Source organism: Mchenga conophoros, linkage group LG23, assembly GCF_057382185.1.
Source record: "Mchenga conophoros isolate Kocher_MC1m ecotype Shallow Benthic linkage group LG23, M_conophoros_male_GT1.1, whole genome shotgun sequence".
Lineage (NCBI taxonomy): Eukaryota > Metazoa > Chordata > Actinopteri > Cichliformes > Cichlidae > Mchenga > Mchenga conophoros.
In genome coordinates, this window is record NC_140547.1 from 44320035 (window position 1) to 44344007 (window position 23973).

Sequence of the window (23973 nt, forward strand, 5' to 3'; positions counted from 1 at the left end):
TTGATTATGACAACAAACCACATCCAAAAAAATATGACAGCAACACTTTAAGTTTTGTGTGCATTCATCATGTGCAACTCTGCAGAAAGTCTCATGTCAAGGATGTGTGGACAGGGGGGCTATTAAAAAGTTCCAGTATACAGAATAGAAAACCATCAAATGAATGAAATAAAATCTGTTGTCACAGTGGTTTTTGAAGGAACAATTACTTCACAGATGGACAGCCTCATTATATTTTAGTTAAACCTGATGATACACACTTCACGTCACCCTAGTTACATGTTTTTATTTGCCATGTGTATGTTATCCAAGGGAGGAAGAAAATGAAAAAGAAAACTTTTGATGTGTCCAGACATTTCTTCACATCAGCTGCCAGCAACCAGTTTCAGCATGTACAACTGTTGCAGTAAGTGTGCTCATGCAGACCAACTATGCTGGTCCACTGTTCTTAATGGTGCTGCATGTTGAGAAAGAAGTGAAACAAATGTTTTGTTTAACAAGTCCACTAGTGTTAGAATAACTTGGCATTTCCAATCTGTTTCTGCTGTAGTTCAATGAAAGGTTTCAGTTACTTAAGTTTGAGAAAAACCAAAAAAAACGTTGGTCAGCTTCCCTCAGGGTCACTCCACGGTTGATGACATGGTCCACTATTGTAGCTCTGATGTCATCAGCAATTCTATTTCTTACTCTTCTTACCCGTCCTCTCCCCCCTCCTCGTCCTCCTCTTGCTCCTCCTTGTCCTTGTCGTCCTCTTCATCCTACTTCTTCACCTCCACGTCCTCTTCCTCGGCCTCCTCTCACTCTTCCTGCTCCCTCCATTGTACTCCACACACAGAGCTTACCTGTATCATAGTGCTTAGGCTGATTGCAAAGTGAACTAATTATCTAAAAAAGCTTTCACATGTGGCAGTGTGCCAGACAGTTGACAAAATAGTGTAAATAATGGCCATAAATGTGTATAGTTTTGCTAGGAGTGCGTTGATCATTTGGAAATTGAGTGCAAAGCAGTGAGTTGTGTTTACAGTTCTGCAAAAAGAGTGCTGTGCAGTGGATTGTAGCTACAGGTTTGCAAAGTGTGTGTTACAAAATGGCAAACTGAGTGCAAAGCAGTGTTTGTGCTTTTAGTTTTGCACACTCAGTGAGTGGTTTTGCTATAAGTATCAATAGTTTTAGGAATTGTGCTGTAAGAATCACAGTTAGGGTTTAAGCATTCAGAAAAACCTGTAATAAACGCACACGCATGCGTCTTCAGCATTACTGGGTTTCTGCAGCTCCTGGTTTCCTGTTTAATACATTCACACAAGCAATCAAACGCTATGAATCGTTCCACAATGTTTGCAGTCACTTTTCTTATCCCTCCTGACTCAAGAGCATAAAGCGATCTACGTTAGCTCTGGGAATTCTGACGGTCGTTCAGTAAATCTTTGTTTAATCTCTTTATTTGCTTTTTGGAGAAGTGAAGGTACAAAAACCTCGTCAATCAAATTTGCTTCGGTGGACAGAAAACAGCCGTTGTAGACTGTTTGGGGTTACCTTTTATAAGTATTGAATTTTCAAAAGTGAAGTCAGTTCTTCTGACCAGGTTCAGACCAGGATGAACACAAGTATGATACTGGACCCACTAGAGAACTGGTCCCAGCTGTGGGTTCACCTCCTCCTGCTGAACTCATAGGACAGACTCTAATGTAGCATCACGTTCATCGGTCACTCCTGACCTCCTGTGAAGCATGATGAATGTGTAATTAATGACTTCATTATTTGGGGGCATTATTGCTCTAAAAATCATATTAATAGTATTATTATTATTGTGCTTTAGGCTGCACTGATAACGCAGAGGTCTCTTCTTCCTCTGGGCTGTTTAAAGGGCCAGTTTGTCCAAAGCTGTGTATATACCAGCTGCTGTCAGGCTTCAGATGTCTGCATTAGTCCACAGTCCACTGTTTGTAAGCCATTGCTTTACTGCAAAAGTTCCCATCTACTGTAAAGAAATGGAGATAAGCAGGCACATAATATGAAAAGGCATGCTGTAGCTGACTTTGTCTTTTCTGATCCATCGGTTTGTGTGGCTCTTTCCACAGGAGGGACCTAACCCACACTTTATTTACTTATATGATAAGTTTAGTGGAGTGTAGTGCAAAATACACAGTGTTTACTTTTAATTTAACAACATGAAGCTGCATCAAGTTTCCATGGTGACTGCTCAAGAAATTCTGCATTCATAAATAAACATCAGACTGTCAAAAGAGCTCATCTGTGCGAGACCACCGAGCTGAGAGCATTTTCAGGTCCAGATCCCCCGTACGCCATCGTTGGAGAGCAGTTGACGTTTTTCTTCCTGACTTTGATTTGAACACGTTTAAATGGAAAAGAGTCAAGGAATCTATAAGCCTATCAGGGTATGTGACGCTTTTGCTTTTACTGCATTTCAGTAATTTGAAGAATTTGATGTCGTTTTAAAAGTTGACAAACTGAGAATCATTTTAAGTAACAATGACTAAATTGCTATTTCTTTGACAGGTGTTGTTCAACACACCGATTTATGAAACAGCTGTAAAGATCTGCTGGTATCTTCCGGGCTACAAGGCTCAGGTTAGACCCAGATTCATGCAAACCAAAGCTGACAGAAAATATCAGGTCATTTCTGAGGACCTGAGAGTGGTGGTGATTAAATGTCTCCTTTACTTTTAGGTTGCGATAATGACGGAGTTTCTCAGACTTCAGCAGGAAGATCTAATTCCACCGAACCTCACTGCTGAAGATCTGAGAGATCTTTTGGTGGAGAAGAGCAGGGAGACGCTCAGAGAGCAGTGAGTTACTGTCACACCTGAAAGTCTGTTTGTGATGACGTGTAAGTGCTGAGAGAAAACCTCTGCTTTGCTTTCTTTTGAAGGCTGTGGGAGTTTGAGTTAGAGGATTTTGACGAAGAGGAAGCCAAACCTCTTCTAAGGCTGGTAAGACGAGAAAACCCACAAGACTTTTTTTTCATTACGTGCACATAACCTTTACACATAAGCGCACTGTAAATGTGTTTTCTGTTTCAGGTGTGGGCGGTGAACGTCAGCAATAAAATGAGGGACGTTGAATTTGAAGCCAGGTTGCTTCTTCAGTTCCCAGAGGCCGTACCTCCTAAATTTCAGTGAGTCACATGTAACATACAGTTATTAACCCTGTAAGACCCAACCCATCAAAAAACAGCCAGAAAATTCAGATTCTTTGGAACTGAGATGTTTATCAACCCTTTAAACAAAAGCCACACATGAGTTCTTTGCTATGTCATGTTGTGTATGATTTACTTTTATTGTGTATTTATTTTTTGTATCACATTTGATACACTGGGTGTTTTTGGCAACTTTGTGTTAACGACAATGTTAACTTTAGACTAAAAAAGAGTTTTGTCCACAACATTTAGAAATTATAGCAAGTATTGATCATGTTGATGAGATCGAGGTCTCAGAAACTCATGTATGATACAAAGGTGGTTACAGGGTTAACAGTCCAGCTACAGTGTTTCAATATTTAAATGATGCTTTGAATATGTTTAACAGATAACTCTTATCATGTTTTTCTACAGAGCACCTAAACTCCTCAGCGCGGTGAAGGATTACGTTGAAATCCTGAAAAAGAAGCAGCAGGAACAGCCTAACAGCAAACTGCTCACCGCGCAGGAGGTAGTGGTCGAGGTAGTTCCCCGCGTTCTCCAGGGCTTCTGGGAGCTTCCTCCTCGTCCCCTCCTAAACATGGCCTCCCAGAGTCTAAGTATCCTCTCCACCAGTGTCACCAAGGCCACTTTAGATCGTGTCTCCAAGAGCCTCACGGCGATGGAAACACAGGCCATCTTCACCCGCTCTATCCGAGACGATCTGGTCGACAGCATCCTGACGGAGATTAGACAGAAATTTCCTGAAGAAATTCTGTCTATCCAAGTTGCAAACTTTGCACCCCTGTTGCTGAAGACCATTGCTGATGTAGCAAGGATCCGGATATGTGAAATCTTTGAGCCCCCTTCAAGTCCTGATGTGAAGAGCACAAATGGTGAGCGCTCCTCTGACGGCCTTTCAGTGGCAAATGTTCCACCAGCCGAAGAAGCTCTGTCAGAAAGTGTTGCAGAGCCCGACGTTCCCTGTGAGGAACTTCTTTCTGAAAGGGCATCCAGTCTGAGTACTCGAGACCTTACGATCGAAGGAGCTCTGTCAGAAAGTGTTCCAGAGCCCGACGCTCCCTGTGAGGAACTTCTTTCTGAAAGGGCATCCAGTCTGAGTACTCGAGACCTTACGATCGAAGGAGCTCTGTCAGAAAGTGTTGCAGAGCCCGACGCTCCCTGTGAGGAACTTCTTTCTGAAAGGGCATCCAGTCTGAGTACTCGAGACCTTACGATCGAAGAAGCTCTGTCAGAAAGTGTTGCAGAGCCCGACGTTCCCTGTGAGGAACTTCTTTCTGAGAGGGCATCCAGTCTGAGTACTCGAGACCTTACGATCGAAGGAGCTCTGTCAGAAAGTGTTGCAGAGCCCGACGCTCCCTGTGAGGAACCCTATGGCGAGTCCAAATCCTGTGTTGAAGGTGAAGATCATATGATCAACGGATCTTGTTCTGAAATTGGGCCGGTTCCTGATGTTCCTGATGAACCTTTTCCAGAACCTGAAGCCAGCATGAAGTCCGAAGACCGTCAGAGCAAGAAGAAGAAAAAGGGCTTCTTCAAAAGACTGAGAAGTCTGTTCTGCTGCTGTTGCAGACCAAAAGTCACCGACTGACACTGAAGCTGTGACCCAGTGTTGGTGTTGCAGTAACTCTAAATATGTAAATATGTTCCTTAATGATTGTTCTTCATGTTTTTGGGGGTTTCTTTAGTTTTCAGTGGGCTGGGTGTTTTTTCTCCTCCGTGTTCTTTACTTGATTCTTGTTCATAGTTCCTGATTTGTTTTCCTAGTTCTTGTTTCTTAGTTTGTAGTTTCTTGAGTCCACCTGAGTTTCCAGCAATAAAAGCTGCCGATTCAAGTTTCATTCCACGTAAGAGTCCTGTGTTTGGGTCCTACTACCTGCCTGTCACAGCACACCATGACAGAAACTTTATAAACTCATTCATATTTCTACACGAGTCTCCAGCTATGTTAAAGATTTTTTTTCTTTCAAACATTTGTAAGAATCTCTTATGGTTCTCAAAATACTTCCACAAGTCCAGTAAGTGTAGTGCAGTAACATATTGATGGTATTATTTTTAATAATTATTTATTATTTTTAATGCACTTTGAACTGAAACTGGTATATAAAATGTACTTCCTGTAGAAAATGCAGTGTGAATGCTAATAGCTGAATAGCTTGAGTTGAATTTTTATAATTGCTGAAATCTTTGGTGAAAAACATGTTACAGTTTTTGCCCGTTGCTTGAACACATTTTGCAAAACGTCGCTCATTGTGCCAAAACTCTAAACACAAGTAAACAGGACACATCAAAATATACCATTCACATCTGTGCCAAACTGAAACTCTGCTGTCAAAACCTAACATTCCTCTGTCAAGATGTAACTCTGTTGACAAAATGACACATACTTGCATCACATGCAGATCAGATCAGGGGGACACACTAGTCTACTTCATATAAAACACTGCAGTCTTTCATTGTCATTGTTTATTCTGAAGGCACATTTTCAGGAGACACAAACAACCAAAAAAAGCAAATAGGCCTACTCAATATTGTCCACTGCAGCACCATGAATTCAGATAAAGCAAAACACAAACATAATACAGTAATAGAAAAAACACTATACTGTACACACAAAAAATCATGACAATTGTGCATACGTGGGCTCATGGATCCCGCCGTCTGTTGGGGTCTGGCCACAGGACCTCATCGACATCGCAAGCAGTGTCTTCTCCCGCTGGGCACCGGGGAAAATATCCTCTTGCATGTCGAAACCATCCATGGATTGCTGTCACCTGAATGTAAATAGAAATATATGTGGTGGCCCCTAGAGACAAAACACGTACAAACTCCAAAGCACATTTCTAGCTTGAACTGAACTTCCAAAACAGAGCTACCTAGAACAGCGGTCCCCAACCCCCGGGCCTCGGACTGGTACCGGTCCGTGAGTCGTTTGGTACCGGGCCGCGAGAGTTGAGGCTCAGGTGTGAAATGTCTGGTTTTCAGGGTTTTTATTGCTTTTCAGCGTTATTTTGTTATCGTTTTTATCATTAACTCGGTTTTCCTGGGTCTTTTCACGTGTGTTATGAATAAATCTTCTTTTTTCGGTACTAGTTTTATTTTGTTGTATTTATCCGCGACACCTTAAAGGCCAGTCCGTGAAAATATTGTCGGGCATAAACCGGTCGGTGGTGCAAAAAAGGTTGGAGACCGCTGACCTAGATCACGTAAATGACACAATTGAAAGCATGAAAGCATATGTGTATTGTTTGTGTATTTATGCACAAGCATTCATATATATTCAAATCATTAAAAAACAAAAGTTCATTTGCCTGTTACTACCACACACCAAATCTGGTCGTGGTACTTGCTGAACTGAGAGACACAACAGCAGAGGTCACTATTAATGCTATAAAAGAGGCCTTTGCAAGACATGCAGTTGCCGAGACTGTGGTATCGGACAACAGGCCGCAAGTTTCATCAGAACAGTTCAAGCACTTTGCTAAAGAGTACCAGTTCACACATGAAACGAGCAGCCCCAGGTACCCCCAAGCCAACGGGGAGGCAGAACGCGCTGATCGTACCATTAAAGACTTGAGAGGACTGTGACTACAGCAGAGCACTGCTAGCGTGCAGGGCCACCCCACTGGAACATGGGCTCTCACCGGCACAGTTGCTCATGGGGAGACACCTGCGTACCTCTCTGCCACAAGCTGCTGCGAAGCTGGTGCCAAAGTGGCCCGACCTACAGGCTTTTCGCGAGAAGGATGAGGAGGGGAGGCGTGAGCAGGCAAAACACTACAACCGCAGACATAGAGTCAGGACAGAAGGTGTGGATTACTACTGAAGGAACCACTGGAGCAGTAGTTGGACCTGCCAGTGCTCCCAGATCTTATGTGGTAGAGACAGACAGGTTTTCTAAGGAGAAATAGGAGCCACCTCACACCAACAGGGACTGTTACCAGATCTGGTCGAGCGGTGAGACCTCGTGTAAGATTGGATGTGTAATTCTCTGAAGTTATCCATTCAGGCCCTATTCAAAGCTGGCTTAGGCTGTTAGAGATGTTTACAATTATGTGTTTCGTTTAAATGTAAGTGAACAAGTGAGAGATGTGTATCATTTTAACGTTTGATAATGCTCTGCATTCCTGTTCTTGTGAGCTGAGTGAGTCATTATGAAGTATGTCTTTAGCTAAAAGGAGGTGTAGCAGGAGACTACTGTACCCATAAGGCTGTGTGTGTGTGTAGCTTGTATCAACAGTTGTAACAGGCTAAGCCACCTGAGACACTGCATTGAATGATTGTTCCTGTCTTAATGGTTTCAGCTCAGATGTTCTGCTTTTTCCTTTCAGTAGATCAAAGCAGCTCGTGCTCCTTCTTCTTCCAATTTAGAAGAAGAAGAAGAAGGCGAAGGCTTCAGCGAAGTGGCGTTCATGGTCTCAGTGAACAGTCACGGTCACACACTGCATGTGGTTTTAAAAGCAACATGTCTGTTCACCACAACAATGGAGATGTGTAATATTAGTGCAGCTACGGTTTGTTCTTGAACATCAGTTCTGTTTTCTACTTTGATCACTTAGACCAAAAAAGTGTTGTTTTCAGATTCTTTCTTTTACATCTATAAAGCACCTGCTCATTTTTTATTACAGTTAGTTTCACATGAATGTTAGTGTTTCCTTTATGATCTTTTAATGCTTACACTACACTGTACATGTCTACATTAGAGACATTTCTGTTTCCTGTTTCTGTTGACTTAGAGTTGTGAAATGTTCTTTTATTTGATGCACAATATGAAGCTCATAATTTTCTTACAAATAAAACTCTAATGACAAACATGAACAGCTGTGCTTATTTCTGAGACATGAGTTTTTGAATGTGTTCATATTTAGACAGTGTGCATCTGTCTGCTGAAACTGTGATGGTGAACCTGAGGTGATGGTCAACAGAAGGCAAATATATATCAATATAAAACAATATTGAAGTAATGTCTTTACCCTCTGCAGCGTGTGGACGCTGTGCACGCAATCACCTTATTCACTGTAGTAAACATGCACCGCTAGCTCACGTGACTGACTGTCTCCATGGTTACATCGTATATTATTAGCTATGTAAACAGCTTCCAAAGATACCGCCATAGCTCTCTGCAGCTGTAACACTTTCACACTTTGCAAATCATTTCATGTTTTTGATCGTTATGAAGACAGAATGTGTTTTTAAGGTCATGCTAGGCGGTTGCTATGGTGGTTGCTGTGGACTTGGGTGGACCGCGTCCGATTCCTGTTATTAGCTGTCCGCCACAGGAAGGCTGCGTTCCATTTACAAGTAGTGACAGTCTGACGCAACTCGAACGCAAACCCCGCTTTGTTCTTTAATTATAGGCCTTTTATAGCCGTTCATGACACGCACACACACACATAAAGCACTTTGCCTCACCATGAGAATGCAACTTCACCTAACCTAACCTTAAAGTATCTGATATAGGATAGAAAAATGAAGCAACCAGAGATTTAATGATGGAGACTCTGGGTTCTGTAGTTCACGTTTTACAGTCCTGAATGACTCTTTGCATATGATTTATTGAAGAGGAGATTAGAATGCACTTTACATTTAGACTGTTGCTGTTTCATTTTTTACATTGTTGCCGTGTTATGTCATGAATAAGGTTCACCTGCTGGGGGTTTGATGGATCAGCTGGACAATACAGTCAAAGACAGACTTCATTCATCATATGCAAGAATCCTAGTTGGATTTTTGTTGTCACTCATGTTTTTGAACCAAATATTGAAAACAATTCTGACAGACTGGATACCTGGTCAGGTGTACATTACCTTGTACTCAAGCATCCCAGGACAGAGCCCTGCCCCACCATGAGCCTGGGTGGATACGTGGTTATAATATAAAAGGACCGATACTGAATATGAATATTTCATGAAAACTGAATTATAATACAAATTAGTAATAAGGGTTTCTCTGCGCCCTTATCTACCCCATACTCAAAGAGCTGCGGGCAGAGAGGGTGACAGGAGAGGATGGCACTGAAGAGAAGATGCTCGGTTTCTGGAGTCTCCTGGTCCTGTCAGTAGGATGCATCTGCTGTGTCTTCTCGTGGATGCTCACCTACCTTGACTCCTTCCAGCCTGGTATGGATTTCCCAACACAGTGGCCCACGTCAGAGACGTTTAATATTGATTACATATGTCTGAATTGCTAACCCTAACCCTAACCCTAGCTCAACAGACCACAATGCCCTGGACTGTCAGTATTATTACATGCTGTGAACATAAGTAGCTTTGATCACAGTTTATGTTGTAAAAGAGAAGGAATATTGAAAAAAAAGATCAACATTGTGATATTATTTCTTCCAAACTGACCACAAACATGCTTGTCAGACTCTCACAGCAAAGGATCAGACTCACTGTGCATGACGGCTCAGGCCAATGATGTCTGTTAGATTGTCAGTTGTTTAGTGCTTCTGTACAGTTAGGGTCACCGTCTCTATTTCAGAATAATTAATATGCGGAAAACACTAAAAGTTGATTGTCTTCCAATATTCTAGCATAATTAAAAAACTTTGACTTTGTAAGTACATATTATTAGTCCTAATGCCAGCATGATTCTTCATAACTCCTGCTTTGAAATACTGAACTTTAAAATGTACCTGATGAAAGATCATTTACAGTGGCACTCTGTCAGGATCATTCTGACTGTAAGATCACTGTATTAATCTGAATCCTTCTGAAATGTGCTGTGAATGAATGCTGATGCAACTCACTGTGGGAAAGCTGTTAATAAAAGGAATCTGTGACACATGCAACACATTCACAGAGGAAGAGGACACAAAGGGAGGACACGCAGAGGCTGTGTTGAAGTCAGAAATCCAAATCTTTATTAAAAAACAGGCAGCGGTAACAAACAGGAAGACAAGCAGTCCATCAAACAGTCTACAGGGTCAAACATACAGAGAATTCAAACAGCAGTAAAAAATAACTGGACACTGAAAAACTTAAAGCAATGTGTGACGCAATAGAAGGAAGCAGCGCAGTATATTCACTGAATTATCATCAATTACAAAAGAGAAAAAGGACGATTTCTAAGGATTATTTTCTTAAATGCAGTTAGAGTGTGGCTGGTAAAGATGGAAACATACAGAATGTAAACTGTGTGAGTTTGTGAACTTTGTTAGTAACAAATGAGGTAAAAACCCAAAACAGACAAAACACAGAAAGAGGCTCTCAGTATTCATTCATAATTAGAAAGAAACATTCTGGTCGTGGATTTTTACAGTCTTAGTTCCGCTCGCTGTCATCATTATAATCATCATGATCAATGGCGAGGTCCTGAGGTGGGTGGGGCTGTCTCTGGTGATGTCACCATGAAGGAACAGCATCTGGCACGTGTTGGTGAAACATCCCAGTACACTGGTGTAGTTTCCTCTCCAGCTGTTTGACACGTGACACTTGAACATTAAGGGGAAGAAGAAGAAACAGTGTTAGGTCAGGTGACCACATGGTTTCTAAAGTAACTGACAGGAAGTAACCAGGCCGTCAGAAATGGATGGCATGTGTTTAGAGTTACTGGAGTTGGGTAACTCTACTTACCAAAAGCAGAAGCACACAGATGAAGGATCAGATGCTGAATGTTGCAGGAACATGCTCGTGTGTGGTGGTCATTCAGTGCTGCTCCGGCAGGTTACACAGTCCAAGACTGATATGCTGCCCATCTGAGAGTTTGAAAACACACATGCAAAGATTTATTTTGTATTACAGTCAAAGTTGGATGTTCATTTTTGTCCTTTAAAAATGTTTGTGTATTTGAAAGCACTAACATTTAAGGATGACTTGGATCGTCTCCTTTAAAGGGGAGACAAGTGTATCCACTGATCCACGTCACTTTACCTGGATGATGACTCCTCCGCCCTCACTCAGAAACACTCCTAATATAACCAAGCAAATAAATAATATTGAAGATTTACTTACATCATTACAAAAACAGCAAAAACATCTCCCTTTGATTCTATTTCTCCATTCCTGCTGAACATCAGGCAACAAATATCTCAATAAATCACAGTAAAATGTAAAGCACATGTTTTCTCTTCTTTGTCTAACCTCTGCAGAGCCTCTGTCAAGAAAATCATAACTGTAAGCATAAAACCAAAATATACATTTCATAACACGTCACTGGACAAACCTCGGTCAGTTGATTTCCTCTGTGCAGTGCAGACGAACATCAGTCAGCAAGTGACTCTGCTGGTTCTTCTGAGGAAACACCACCGTCTCTCCACACCGTCACCATCTGTGAGCACAAACTGCCGCTCTGCTCTGCCAGCATGTAGGAATCACATATCACACACACAAGGGTGAAGAAACATCAGAGCTCAACTTTGGATACTTTAGATCTTAACAGATCAAAGCAGCTCTTAGTTTCAACAATCAGACAAACAATGATACCAAACTGATTCTGTATGAATACAATATGGTATTTTCAATACAGGTGTCAAATTAATTTATTAAAACTAATACAGATATATGTATATTTTTTTTGATAAATTAGTTTGCTAAATTATAAGAATATATTTTTTATTTTTTTTTCATTTAACAATTGCAACTGAAAGAAATTAAATATTGAACAAAAATATATTGTCACATTCTGAGCATGCTCAGCACGCTGACAGACTTGAAGTTGCTACAGATTTTAAGAATGTCACAGGCTGGGTCTCTGACCCAGCGCTCTGAGTTCATTTTTGTATTTGTCTCATTTTGATATGTGATTAGTTTTGTGTCATTTCCTATCTAGCTTTAGTTTAAGCTGTTATTTATTATTGTTCCCTTGGTTTTCTATGTTTTGGGTTCTTGTATTATTCTTCACGTATTAGGTCTGTTAAGTTGTGTTGTCATGTCTAGTTTTAGTATTTCCCGTTTTATTCTGACAGTGTCATGTGTTCTTTGTTCATTGTATTTAGCTTTCCTCCTCCTGGTCCTGTCATTTAGGTTTATGTCAGTCAGCTGTTTCCCCCATGTGTCTCCACTTCCCCTGATCACCTCATGTATGTATTTAAGCCCTCTGTTTTCTGCATGTCATTGTCGGGTCGTCTGTTTACCTCACCTCAGTCATAGGTCTAGTTTTCGGCTGTTATTGCCACGTTAGTCATAGTCTTAGCCTGTTTATTTCCACCTCAGTCATAGTTATAGTTTTTGGTCTCAGTACCGTTTAGTATTTTGTTTCTTAGTGTCTTGTCAGTTTACTTTGGTTTCCTGGTTTACTTCTGCCGTCATCTAATAAAGGATCACTTTTTCTGTTCAACCTTCAACTCCTCGTCCTCATCTGCTTTTGGGTCCTGTTTCCATTACACACCGGCGCACCCCGCCGTGACAAAGAAGTGATAATTATGGGGAAGAAACTTCTCTTGTTCATCCGTTTAATCAAACATTTGATGCCTCAGCTGTCTCAGTCTATAGCGTTCTGCAACTACAACTAACCTGAAGCTTGGATTTGGCTGCAGGTGCCCCTGTACATCCTTCTCAGATGTGGGTACCAGTTAATCCCACTTCTTCCTGACCTTTGCTTCATCACAAGACCAAAGGTGGCATCCCGTGTCACAGTCTTATCATCATCCAGAAGAAACATCATGGAGAAGAAACATTTACGCGCCTCCTGGTTTTGTTTTCTGATCCTGCGAAAAGACTGAGGACAAAGCCCAGAGAACACGAGATACACAACATTCAGACTCAACAGCCTCCATAAATGAAGAGCACCAGGTTGGTTCAGTTATAGTAGATATGAGCATACTTCACATTACTGGGTATGAATAATAATGAGGAGGCAAACTTTGAAGATGCAGAGCATGATGTCCCATCATCAGACTGTAAACAAACATCCACCAGGCTTCTTTGTTGCCAAAATTGATGATTCTCCTATCAGGGATCAGTAGCGTGTATTAACGTGTGGTATAAGCAGCAGTCACTGAAATATTACTGTTTCAGATAAGAAATCTAGGACATAAAAGCCAGGGTGGGAGGGATCTCTGCAAACTGACTTACCTCTGCAAGTGTGAAGCTCAACAAAAATCTGACTCTCCAGTCACAGATAGGGGTGGGTATTGATAAGATTTTCACGATTTGATTCCATTTTCGATTCTGTTTAACGATTCGATTCTTTATCTATTCTTTTTAAAAAAGGAGAACACTAAGGTCGATTAGCTTAGAACTTTGTTTTATAGCTTCTCTTTGAACAAGATATAAATTTAGGAGTAACATGGCCTTACAAACACAGCAGTGAGATCTTAAGAGATCCAGCCTACGGCTCTTCAATGGGGTGTCACAGGGTCCCCAGGAAAAGAAATTGTAAATGTAAAATAATAAAATAAATATTCTTCTGTAGCAATAACAAAGTATAACATAAATTAATCTGTAGCAATTACACAAGAATATCCAGTAATGTCCCTGTGTACAAAAGGCCAGCCAGTTCGCAGAACTCATGAACGGAGCCACATCTGCGGAGTAAGATATCAGCATACTGCTGCCGTTTAGCCAATGAGCGGTGAGGCAACCCATTCTCTTCGCCAATCAGAAGACACAATTCTACCTCATCACTACGCACACGTCGACGCAGAGAGTTCGGTCGGAGCTGCAGGTGGGAAGAGTCAGCAGAGTTTACTCACCGTGTGGATTTTCGTTCCTTCTAATGCTGTTAGCGGTGTGCGTCCATGAGACTGTAAGTTTCTGTGTTTTATCGTGTTTGTTCTTTGCTGCGGCCATTATCCTCCCTTGTTTAATCCTTGGCGCATACTTTGTTTACCGATTGTTACTGCCGTTTACTGCGAAGCAGCCTCTGCCGTGCGGTCATTAAGGGACCGTCACTAATTTCTCATGTTAGCTCTGATGTAAAGTGCCTAGTTAGGATTTATGTAAATAGTAAAATTAGCATTTGTTGACACTCCCTTATTTTGGTTGAATGTTCCACTATCCAGTATTGTTTGTATTGTTGTATTACACATTTAATTCACTCTGTTCACATAATTATGGAAGACTTTTATGTTCTTTCCAACAGAAACCACACCATCACTCACCACACGGCATAGAGCATTTTAAAGCCTGTTAAATCCCCTCACTCACATTATGGATGTGTGCTTCGGATTCTTGTTAATAAATGAGTGAACGGCAGATACCTGAGTGGCAGTGGATTTTGTGGATACGCCATCTGTTCTTATCGGACAACCCTGTTGAGATTGTGGATTCATAGAGTCAGCACCTTATCATCTACATCATTCATAGTCAGGAGGTCAAGTCCATCCCTCTTAAAGTGACCTCCTCCATTACACCCTGCCTACAATTAAACACATTCACTTACCGAAAATCAGGGGCATCTGCTGTGGCAAATGGGTGCAAACCTTTTACCACAAACTTAGTCACTGCTTCGTCTATCCTGGCCTGAAAGGACACCGGTAGACTGCAGCAACAACTGCCAGCACCTGAGCCAGCCAGACTCTGTCTGTCTCTCTCATCATGGTCACCTAAATGCACAGTAATAGCAGGTTTTGTAATAAGGCAGATCGCGCTAACATAATATCCACTGTTAGTTGATTATTTACCTGCCGCATTAACGGGAGAGGACGTGCAAACGTTACTGCTGCTGCTGGGTTGAGATTCACGAGATTCATTTAAGGTCATCGCGTCTTTTGTGAGCAAATGCTTTTGCATATTCGTAGTGTTTCCTCCCTTAAATGAAATATCCACTTTGCAAGTATTGCAAGTTCCCCTGTTGTCATCCGTTCTCGTAAAGTATAATCAAACTTTTGAGCGTTTGAGCCGCTTAGGCGCCGTGTTTCCTGCCAGGTAAATGATGCTCCGCAATGTGGTGACGTCATTCGGGGCGACTGGAATTGATAAGGGAATCGTTTGCAAAAATGGCAAACAGTTCCAAGGAATTGAAACAGTGGGAACCGGTTTTCAATACCCATCCCTAGTCACAGACAAACAAAAACTCCAGCTGGGAGATAGAAAACGCTGTCTGGGTCTTGCTGGATGTTGCTGGTCAGAGTCCACACATTAGCAGAGTGCTTCTTGGTCCCACTGACCCATGTGGACAGCGACTGTGGAGAACTGTTCTGGAAAACAGAAAAAGACAATTAAAATAACAAAAAGCCAAACAGGATTTCCACAAAGACTCTCTTGGAATCAGCAATCAAAAAAAATCACTGGTTCATATTTCAATCAAATATGAACAGGTTCCTTAACTGTATGCAGTTCAGATCTGATTTAATTTAATTTCCTTCACACAGCACATTCGTCCAGGCTGACAGGTAAACATAGAATTAATCTCAGGTAACATGACTCATAGTAGAGATTCAGTAAGAAAGATTGCAGGCTCTAATATTATTACCACACAATCCAAGGACACATCAACAGCTCCGATTTGTAGAACTATTTAAACAAATGTCTTCTGAATATTCAATTCATGTTCACAGTGGGAGGGGGGGGGGTGTAGAATATTTCTAACATTTTGAGTTATTTTCCATTGTTAGAAAATCAGCACTGCTCAGTGTTAGCCATTTCTCCAGGCTGGAGAAATTGATCAGGAGGGCTAGCTCTGTGGTCGGCATGAAGCTGGACACTCTGGTGACAGTGGCAGAGAAAAGGACATTAAAGAAACTGATGGACATTATGGACAATGCCAGGCATCCTCTGCACACGGCCATAAACAACCAGAAGAGTCTGTTCAGTGACAGGTTGCTTCTCCCCAAGACAAGAACTAACAGACTTAAAAACTCCTTTGTCCCACACGCCATCAGACTGTTTAACTCCTCTCTGGAGGGGAGAGGGAGGGGAAACAGGAAACAGGAGGACAAAGGAGGGGGGAACAACTAAGCTGTAGTGCCTCTTCACCTCACTGTACAATACCTTGTGCAATACTTTCTGTAAATAGTCAACAGTGCAATAGACTCAAGACTTGAAATGTGCAATTCACTTGTATTTTTATTTTTTATTCCTATTTATTCTATTTATCCCCTTTGTATATTTTATTTATATTTGTTTCTGTATTTATATATGTGTGTGTGTGTGTGTGTGTGTGTGTGTGTGTGTGTGTGTGTGTGTATATATATATATATTTATATATATATATAACAATTCTGTAACTGTAACTTCGGTCGTTGCTGTGCTTTTTTTGGAAATCGAATTTCCCAGAGGAACCCACCCGAGGGATTAATAAAGTTCTATCTTATCTTATCTTATCTTATCTCTTATCTTGTTAATCTTCAAAACTGACTAGGTTACTTTTAAACATATAACACTGTCAAAAGTGTTAATTTAACACTCAACAGTGTTGTATTTAACACTCAGAGGTGTGGACCCATATAGACACTCTCCAGTGTTAATTTAACACTGGAGATTTTGCTGTGCACACTCGAGAGTCAGGCAGCTTAAATGTGTTTGTCTTCATCTGTAGTTACGTTTCATTGGCTGGAAATGTGCTAACTGGAATCATTCATGAGTCCAGATGAACAAAAACAAGTGTTTACTGCTCCACGCTGCACGAATCTGAATCAAAATCACTCAGACGCGCCCACGTAGGCATTCCACTAAAACCATGTGACCACCTTCACCTTTAAACCTGTCGTGAATATAATTTTAGACTCTTCACTTTATTTTGAAAGAACAGATTTGCAGGAAGTGCGGCTGCTGCAGAAACTCTTCACTTTTCACTGGCTTTAATCTTGAAGGTTTCTCCAGATGTGGAACATTCATGCTAAACATTCAACATCTGACGACCGTCTCCGTGTAAAACACTGACAAACTCAAACTTTATACGGTAACTGACAGATTTATTCCTCCATTTTCAGGCATTTCACAATGAACTTGGATTAGTTTGATGATTTTATTCACGTTGGTGAATAAAACCAGCCAAGAGGCTGATTCCTGCAGAGGAGGAGGCAGAGTGGAGGAATCTGCAGGTTCTGTCTCTAACACACAACCAGAGCTTCAATCATAACGAGCACATAATAAAACCATGATCCCCCCCTGATCGACTCTTTTAGCCTGTTTCCTCTGGATCGAACAGGATCTAACAAACCCCAGCTTCTGCTGGGACACTGGTCAGCATGGGAGGAAAAAGATGGCTGCCGTGTTGGTGTTTCCTTTCTTACACCAGGGTTATACTTCCTGTATCTGTGGGTCTGAGTTTTTAATCAGAGGATGAACTTAAAGCTTTCAGTCTACAACCCACCACCTATCCACACGTCTGCTAAGTGGACTGGAAATCAGTAAAACTTCTACCAGACTTTAGTAAATATTGCATTAAGATGAGCAGACAGATTTTAATCTCAGCATCGTGCACACAGATTTTTCAGGACACTGGAAGAGTTCCTGCCGTGGATTTAGATGTTAGTGTTGTGTGGATGATCCCATTCTGTGATCTTTGTGTTACTAACACTGATGCTTTTACACTTTAGGACCCTCGAGACCTCTGCTGCTCAGCCGTCCTGATCGCTGCCTCCACTTTAACCAGAGGCTGTAACCTCTGATCATTTCACCTGCACCGGCAGTAAAACTCTTCTCCAGAACCAAACGTGCCATAAACCCGTCACAGCTTCATCATCAGCTCAGTCTCAGCAACATGCAGACGACCGAGCAGCAGAAACTCTGCAGGGAACGTCTGAAGTCTGTTCTTCAGTTTTCCCAGCTCACTGTTTATTGAACATGAGACAGAAAAATAAATTCACCTTTAATGTGAAACGTTTATCGCCTGTGACATGTTTGCAGGAAGTTTTAATGCTGTGATTTAGTGTCACAGCCATAAATATCACACAAGGTAGTCAAAGGAGCTTGCAAAGAAAAGCGTCTGGACTTCTTTAAGTTGCTTGAAGACGTTTCACCTCTCATCCGAGAAGCTTCTTCAGTTCTAAGGTCAAATGGTGGAGAGTCCCAGATATAACCCTAGTGGGAGTATCCCCCCACAGAGGGACAAAAGGACCCCCTGATGATCCTCTAATCACCTGAGCCAAGGTGTGAAATTGGGTGTGGGACCCAATCAGCCAGAGTTTCGGGTGAGTTCATTGTGAAACCTGGCCCCACCTTGTCATGCGAAGTCCAGACGCTTTTCATTGCAAGCTCCTTTGACTACGATGACCTGGATGACTGAGAACCTTCACAGACAGATCACACAAGGTAAAAACTACAAGTCCCAGCATCCTCTGTGTTTAGGGAGGAGCAGTGAAAGTGTTGATCCTCCGTTCAGAGCAGCAGGAGGAGGAAGGTGGAGCTGAGGCAGGCGAGTGTTAACATGAATATGTTTCTTCTTATGACATAAAATAATTCCACGCTGTTCGTGTCTGTGGGTGAAACGTGAGGCCGGTCGGCTCCTCTGAGCGCTGGTTTCCTGTAAGTAGAGAGGAAGTGAGTTTAGCTGAGAGAGCAGGAGGAGAGTGAGAGCTGTGCTGAGGCAGGTGAGTGTTAACACCGCTCTGACATTACTGTGTCTCTGTGGCGGGAACAACAGGCTCCGTCAGTGGAGGCAAAAATAATCAGACTTTGGTTTTTCAAAGGAAACTACTTTATGTTGGGAGAAGCCGCGCGCTCATTGGATAACGACTTGTCAATCTCAAGTTATTAGCCAATGAGCGCGCAGGTTCACAGTAAGACCCGCCCTTATCACGACGGGTTTTAAAACTAAACGTCCAAATTCATCGGCTGCATCCTCCCGAGGACCCGGCCTTCGCGGTGTACGTGGGCTGGGTCCTCAGAAGGTTGGATATGCTGGAAGTAGTGAGGGCCAAATGAAGCTTTCCGAAGCACTGAAGCTTGTATTGAAAAACTGTTCATTACTCGAAGCTTTTCAACACAGTCCTCTCCGGTGACATCTGGTGGTGAAAATTTTGAAGAGCAGCTTGAATCTGCAAAATAAAACGGACTGCTCAATCATCACTGCTCACTCAAGAGCAGGGACTAGAGGGGCTTGAGCACCCGCCCCTTTCCTGATGAGTGCCCAAAGTGCCCTTTTGTTGAGGCAACTTTTAAATTTTATTTATTTATTTATTTATTTATTTTATGTGTGTGTGCGTGCGGAGTCCTGTCTGTGCCCCTCAACAATAATATTTAACTATTAATCATAGTTTTGCTAAATAAAAGGATCTGGCTTGCATCAGTCACATGATCACATTTAACCAATGATCGCCCTCGACGGCAGAACGCGCTGGTTACGAGCCGGGAACGAGCTCACAAAGAGCACGCGCATCTTTTGCGGTCCGGAGCTGTAGGAGAAACACAAGTTAACTCAGAGACACAGACTGATGCGACAAACCCAGTAAGTAGCTGTACAGCGTACACTGTAGTGTGTAGCACCCAGGAGTATTGGCTTATTACGTACACGTTGGTAAGCTGTCTTGTTGCAACTGACGAACTGAAACAAACGAGCGTGCTGTGTGTGCAACAGCGCGACAAACATTACCTGTCCTTTTATTAACTGCACAAGTAGTGCTGGTCACAGCTGCTGGCTACCTGTGTAAGGCTGTCATGGGTCTGTAGCTCTGTCACCGTTTTAGTGAACATATTTAGTTTTAAAGTAAGTTACAGAGCATTTCCTGCCTTTCTGAGGGGATTATATTTCACTAAAAAACGATCTAATATGCATGTCCACATAATAATTATTATAATTATAATATATTAAAAAACACACGCTGTATTTTAAAGAACATACATTAAGAAACAGATTATATTAGATTTATATTTTAAATAAGACAAAATTTGGATTTTACAGCAGCAAAATGATTGTATCTCTACAGTTTAAAGATGTAATAAGCTTTGCCCCTGCACAGAGTGGATAGTGAAACAAATGGAATCATCATAAATACATTATTTCATATTTATTACTTCCCCCTCCTCATTGCTTTATTATTGTAGCTCTAGTAATGAATAATAATGTAAGGATTCTGGATCAGCACCATGATGCCCATAGTATATACAGTATTCTGAAGAAGGTCTAAAATGTCACTGTGTGTGCATGTGTGTGTTTTATTTAGCTGGATTTAAAAAAATTATTACTCATGATATAACATTGTGCAGACATGGCTGGTAAGGACATGAGGAGGAAACAGTAGGAGCTGTGTGAGGCTACTAAAGGCAGGGCTATAACATTTTTCTCTCATCATTTTATTATAGATTAAGTGCAAGAGTTGTTAGGTGTGGATAATTAGATTATAGTTTATTGCAATAGCAAGTTGTGCCTTGTTCTCAGATGGACAGCAAGTGGAGAGTGATATATGAAATGATGGGATGGAAGGAAGAAGAGAAGCAAAGAGTGATTCACAGGCAGAGCCGAGTTTATGTCACAGTTTTTCGTTGCCTTATGGTTCCAAGCGCTGTCACCAATCTTTGCATTTTGTTATTATCTCATGACACTTGTTTAATCAGCTACCATCTCTCCTATGGACTTTTTAATGTCTAGAGTCTCAGATCAACACAGCCCTGCCCTTTCCATATTAGATTGTTGATGAATGTGTGTTGTTGTTATTCAGCCTGGTTCAATGTGCCCCTTTTTAACTTTGAGCACCCGCCCCTTTAAACGTCTCTGCACGGCCCTGGACTTATATATCACGTTTAACCTGAGTAGCAAAAGTCCGCGGTGATCTGAAAATGATGTGCCGGGAGTTGTGCTGTTCTCGGCGGCTTCAGTGACCCTCGAGCTCCCGGCTGGCTATAGTGCTGGTGGGTAGCAGACGTCTCCGAAAACGTCGAAGCACTTTTGCAAATATGCGGTATCTTGATAAACCGAGCAGATATTTGATGTTTACACAGCTACTTTCTCGCCTGAAAATATGTTAAAAGTTTATTTTGTGACCCAGAAAGATTAGTATGAGTAATTTTAAAACTTAGTAGCGGCCGCCAAATTGAGGAACTGGATTTGGTGGTCATGAAAATGGCATTAAACAAGTCCCCAGGGACAGATGGACTCACTACTAATTTTTATCAATTCTTCTGGAAGGACCTAAGAACTTTATTGTTTGATGCATTAAAGGAATCGATAGAGAAAAAAAGAACTGATGCCGAGCATGAAACAAGCGCTGATAACCCTGATCCCTAAATCGGGTAAGGATAAAAGAATTTTAGACAATTTAAGACCCATCACCTTACTAAACACTGACTATAAGATCCTGTCTGGAGCTGTAGCTGAGAGGCTAAAGAAAGGCATCTCAAACATTATCAGTGAAACGCAATCAGGTTTTTTGAAAGGAAGACTAATTCATAACAATATTGGGCTGGTTTTGGACCTCCTTGAGTACAGTGAAATAATCCAAGATGTCACGGTCCTGAGTCTGTGGACTCAGTGTTTTTCTGTTTGTATTAGTTATCTTTGATTTCATGATGTGTTTTGATTCTCTTGGGTTTGATTTTTGTCGCTAGTATTCCTAACTCCCTAGGTCCTTGGCATTTCTTGTGTTCTCCTTCTTAGGTCGTGGTTCTGTGTTACTTCTGTTAGTATACAGTCATCTCTGTCAGTGTGTCTCTTGTTCTGTCACTGTATCCCCTAATTTAGTCCACGTCTGTTCAGTTTCCTGTTTTACTTTGAAAGTCTGTGTACTATGTCAATGTGTTGAGTTTTGCCGCCCCTTGTCTTGTCATGTCTGATGAGTCCCAGCTGTGTTCTCCTCCTGTTTCACATTCCCTAATCACCTCAGTATGTATTTAAGCCCTGTGTTTTTCCCTGCCAGTTGTTGCGCCCTCCACGTTTGTTGTGTGTGTATTCATTGTCGTCTACCTTCATCATCTCCAGTCTAGTTAGTTTAAGTTGTTGTTTATGTATCGCCAAGGGTGACTCACCAGCAAATAAAGCTGTCGTTTAAGTTAATGTTTTGTCTCTGAGTCCTGCACGTGGGTCCAGCCACTGACAGCTACACAACTCATCGTGACACAAGAGAGAGGATACATGCTGTTCTTAGATTTTTACAAAGCATTTGACTCAGTTGAACATACGTTCATATTAAAAACTCTGCAGTCTTTTGGTTTTGGACAGGAATTTATCAATGTTATAGAGATGCTATATAATGACATTAACAGCTCTGTTTTGCTAGAACATGGTACATGTTCAAGGTTTGAGGTTAATAGAGGGATAAGGCAGGGATGTAGCAGCTCACCACTTCTGTTCATCATGGTTGCTGAGCTGTTGTCTATTTTGATTAAAAACAGTCACATTGAGGGGTTAACTGTGATGGGTGAACAGATAATAATCAGTCAGCTCGCAGATGATACCACCCTGTTTTTAAAAAATGAGGACCAGATTCCTTTAGCCTTGCAGGTGATCAACCACTTCTCCAAAGCTTCTGGCCTACAGCTGAATATTAATGAATAAGAAATTCTAGCTCTGCATGAGTGTCCCCTGCAAGCAATAGATAATATACAGATAAAAAAAGAGGTTAAGTATCTGGGCATTGTAATTTGCAAGGATAAGACATCAACAGAAAATAAGAATATCTGTGCCAATATAGAAAAGTGTAAGTCAATTTTAAACAGGTGGCTGCAAAGGGACATAACTCTGTTTGGGAGAATCTTGCTAACCAAAATGGACAGTCTGTCCAGACTAATCTATCCAGCCTTTTCTCTGCCCATATCTCCAAAACGAATTCAATCTATAAATAATCTTAATTTTAGGTTCATATGGAGGAACAAATGTCATTATATAAAGAAAAATGATATGATTAAGAATTATGAAGAGGGTGGGGCTAATGCCATTGACTTTGATGTTATGAATGGTGTACTAAAACTGAAATGGTTAAGATCTTTCATTAGGAACAAAAATTCCTTTTGGAACATTATTCCCAGTGTGATTTTTGGCAAAATGGGTGGAATAGACTTTTTGTTACGTTGTGACTTTGATTGCAGTTCGTTACCTGTTAAACTCTCAGCTTTCCATCAGCAGGTCCTTCTCTACTGGAAATTAATCTACAAACATAACTTTACTCCTCACAATACCCCTATATGGAACAACAGGTATATCCGTTTGTGTAGGAAATCTGTGTACATGGATGAATGGAGATCTAAAGGGATTTGGGCTGTAGCTCATTTTATGGATGATAATGGGGTCTTATTAAAACATGATACGTTTTGTGAGAAATTTGATGTAAGATGTACTGCTAAGAGATATAAATCCCTAGTGAAAGCCATCCCAGTCCCTTTGAGATCAAGGATAAAAGAAGATATTGTGCACTCTAAAATTTCTCCTGGACTGAGGCAGCTCTGCATAGCTGGAGCTGAATTTGGTGACAGCAGGTTTACAAACAAAGTGATCAGGAATATTTTGATCAACGACATTTGCCCTAATCCGGTTAAAAGAAATTATATCCTTAAAGAATTTGAGACCATGGAGGTTAAGGCGATAAGAAAAAAGTATATTTCACTTCCTCTTTCCCCTAAAGTAAAAGAGGTTCACTTTAAAATCATTAATGAGGTTTATCCAACCAATGAATTCTTAAGACGGAAATTTAACTTAGATGTGAACGCCTGCACATTTTGTGAAAATGATATTGAAAGTCTGGATCACTTGTTTTTCTACTGTGAATCAGTGCACTCCTTCTGGACTGACATGTGGAGCTGGCTACAGTCCAGGAGAATTCAGTTACCACATTTGACGGTGACAGTAATAAAATTTGGAATACTTGCTGAGAATGCAGATTTTGACCTGTTGATTAGGACGATTTTGTTAATGGGAAAATTTTTTCTTCACAAATGCAGATACTTTAAAGCTAAACCATGTATAAACAGATGGCTGAATGACTTTAGACTCTGGGCTAAATCGCTGAAACTTGTGAATAACAAGAAAGCTCATAAACTTGTTGTTTTATTTAACGAGTT

The 23973-nt window shown here is 41.2% G+C and overlaps 2 protein-coding genes and 3 long non-coding RNA genes across 7 annotated transcripts in view; 3 read left to right on the forward strand and 2 right to left on the reverse strand.

Moving 5' to 3' along the window:
* Positions 1-23973, forward strand: part of LOC146548073 (NACHT, LRR and PYD domains-containing protein 3-like) — a 432988-nt gene that overhangs the window by 185023 nt on the left and 223992 nt on the right. The gene's annotated exons all lie outside the window — the stretch shown is intronic.
* Positions 615-4748, forward strand: LOC146548080 (uncharacterized). Its single transcript, XM_085263786.1, has 6 exons — positions 615-2396; positions 2518-2589; positions 2689-2807; positions 2891-2951; positions 3042-3136; positions 3572-4748. Exons 1-6 carry the CDS (start codon positions 2361-2363, stop codon positions 4746-4748), a joined length of 1560 nt encoding a protein of 519 aa, XP_085119912.1. The 5' UTR covers positions 615-2360.
* Positions 10045-14206, reverse strand: LOC146548081 (uncharacterized). Of its 3 annotated transcripts, none has more exons than XR_014890893.1 (5): positions 12613-14206; positions 11324-11454; positions 10962-11069; positions 10735-10856; positions 10045-10592 (listed from the first exon to the last, which is right to left on the reverse strand). It is a non-coding gene; the product is annotated as an uncharacterized LOC146548081 (long non-coding RNA). The 3 variants fall into 3 exon arrangements; XR_014890895.1 differs by having other exon boundaries at positions 10047-10592; positions 11032-11069; positions 12613-13735; XR_014890894.1 differs by having other exon boundaries at positions 10048-10592; positions 11324-11449; positions 12613-13735.
* LOC146548082 (uncharacterized) lies at positions 13734-14295 on the forward strand. The gene is made up of 2 exons (XR_014890915.1): positions 13734-13846; positions 14183-14295. It is a non-coding gene; the product is annotated as an uncharacterized LOC146548082 (long non-coding RNA).
* LOC146548083 (uncharacterized) lies at positions 14225-15038 on the reverse strand. Its single transcript, XR_014890900.1, has 3 exons — positions 14724-15038; positions 14483-14645; positions 14225-14351 (listed from the first exon to the last, which is right to left on the reverse strand). It is a non-coding gene; the product is annotated as an uncharacterized LOC146548083 (long non-coding RNA).

What these genes read in the sequence shown, in the direction of transcription:
- LOC146548080 (XM_085263786.1), top strand. Translation starts at nt 2,361, where the DNA reads ATGGAAAAGAGTCAAGGAATCTATAAGCCTATCAGG. An exon ending in AGGGAGACGCTCAGAGAGCA is followed by an intron (nt 2,808 to 2,890) that starts GTGAGTTACTGT and finishes TTTCTTTTGAAG; the next exon opens with GCTGTGGGAGTTTGAGTTAG. An exon ending in CCAAACCTCTTCTAAGGCTG is followed by an intron (nt 2,952 to 3,041) that starts GTAAGACGAGAA and finishes TTTCTGTTTCAG; the next exon opens with GTGTGGGCGGTGAACGTCAG.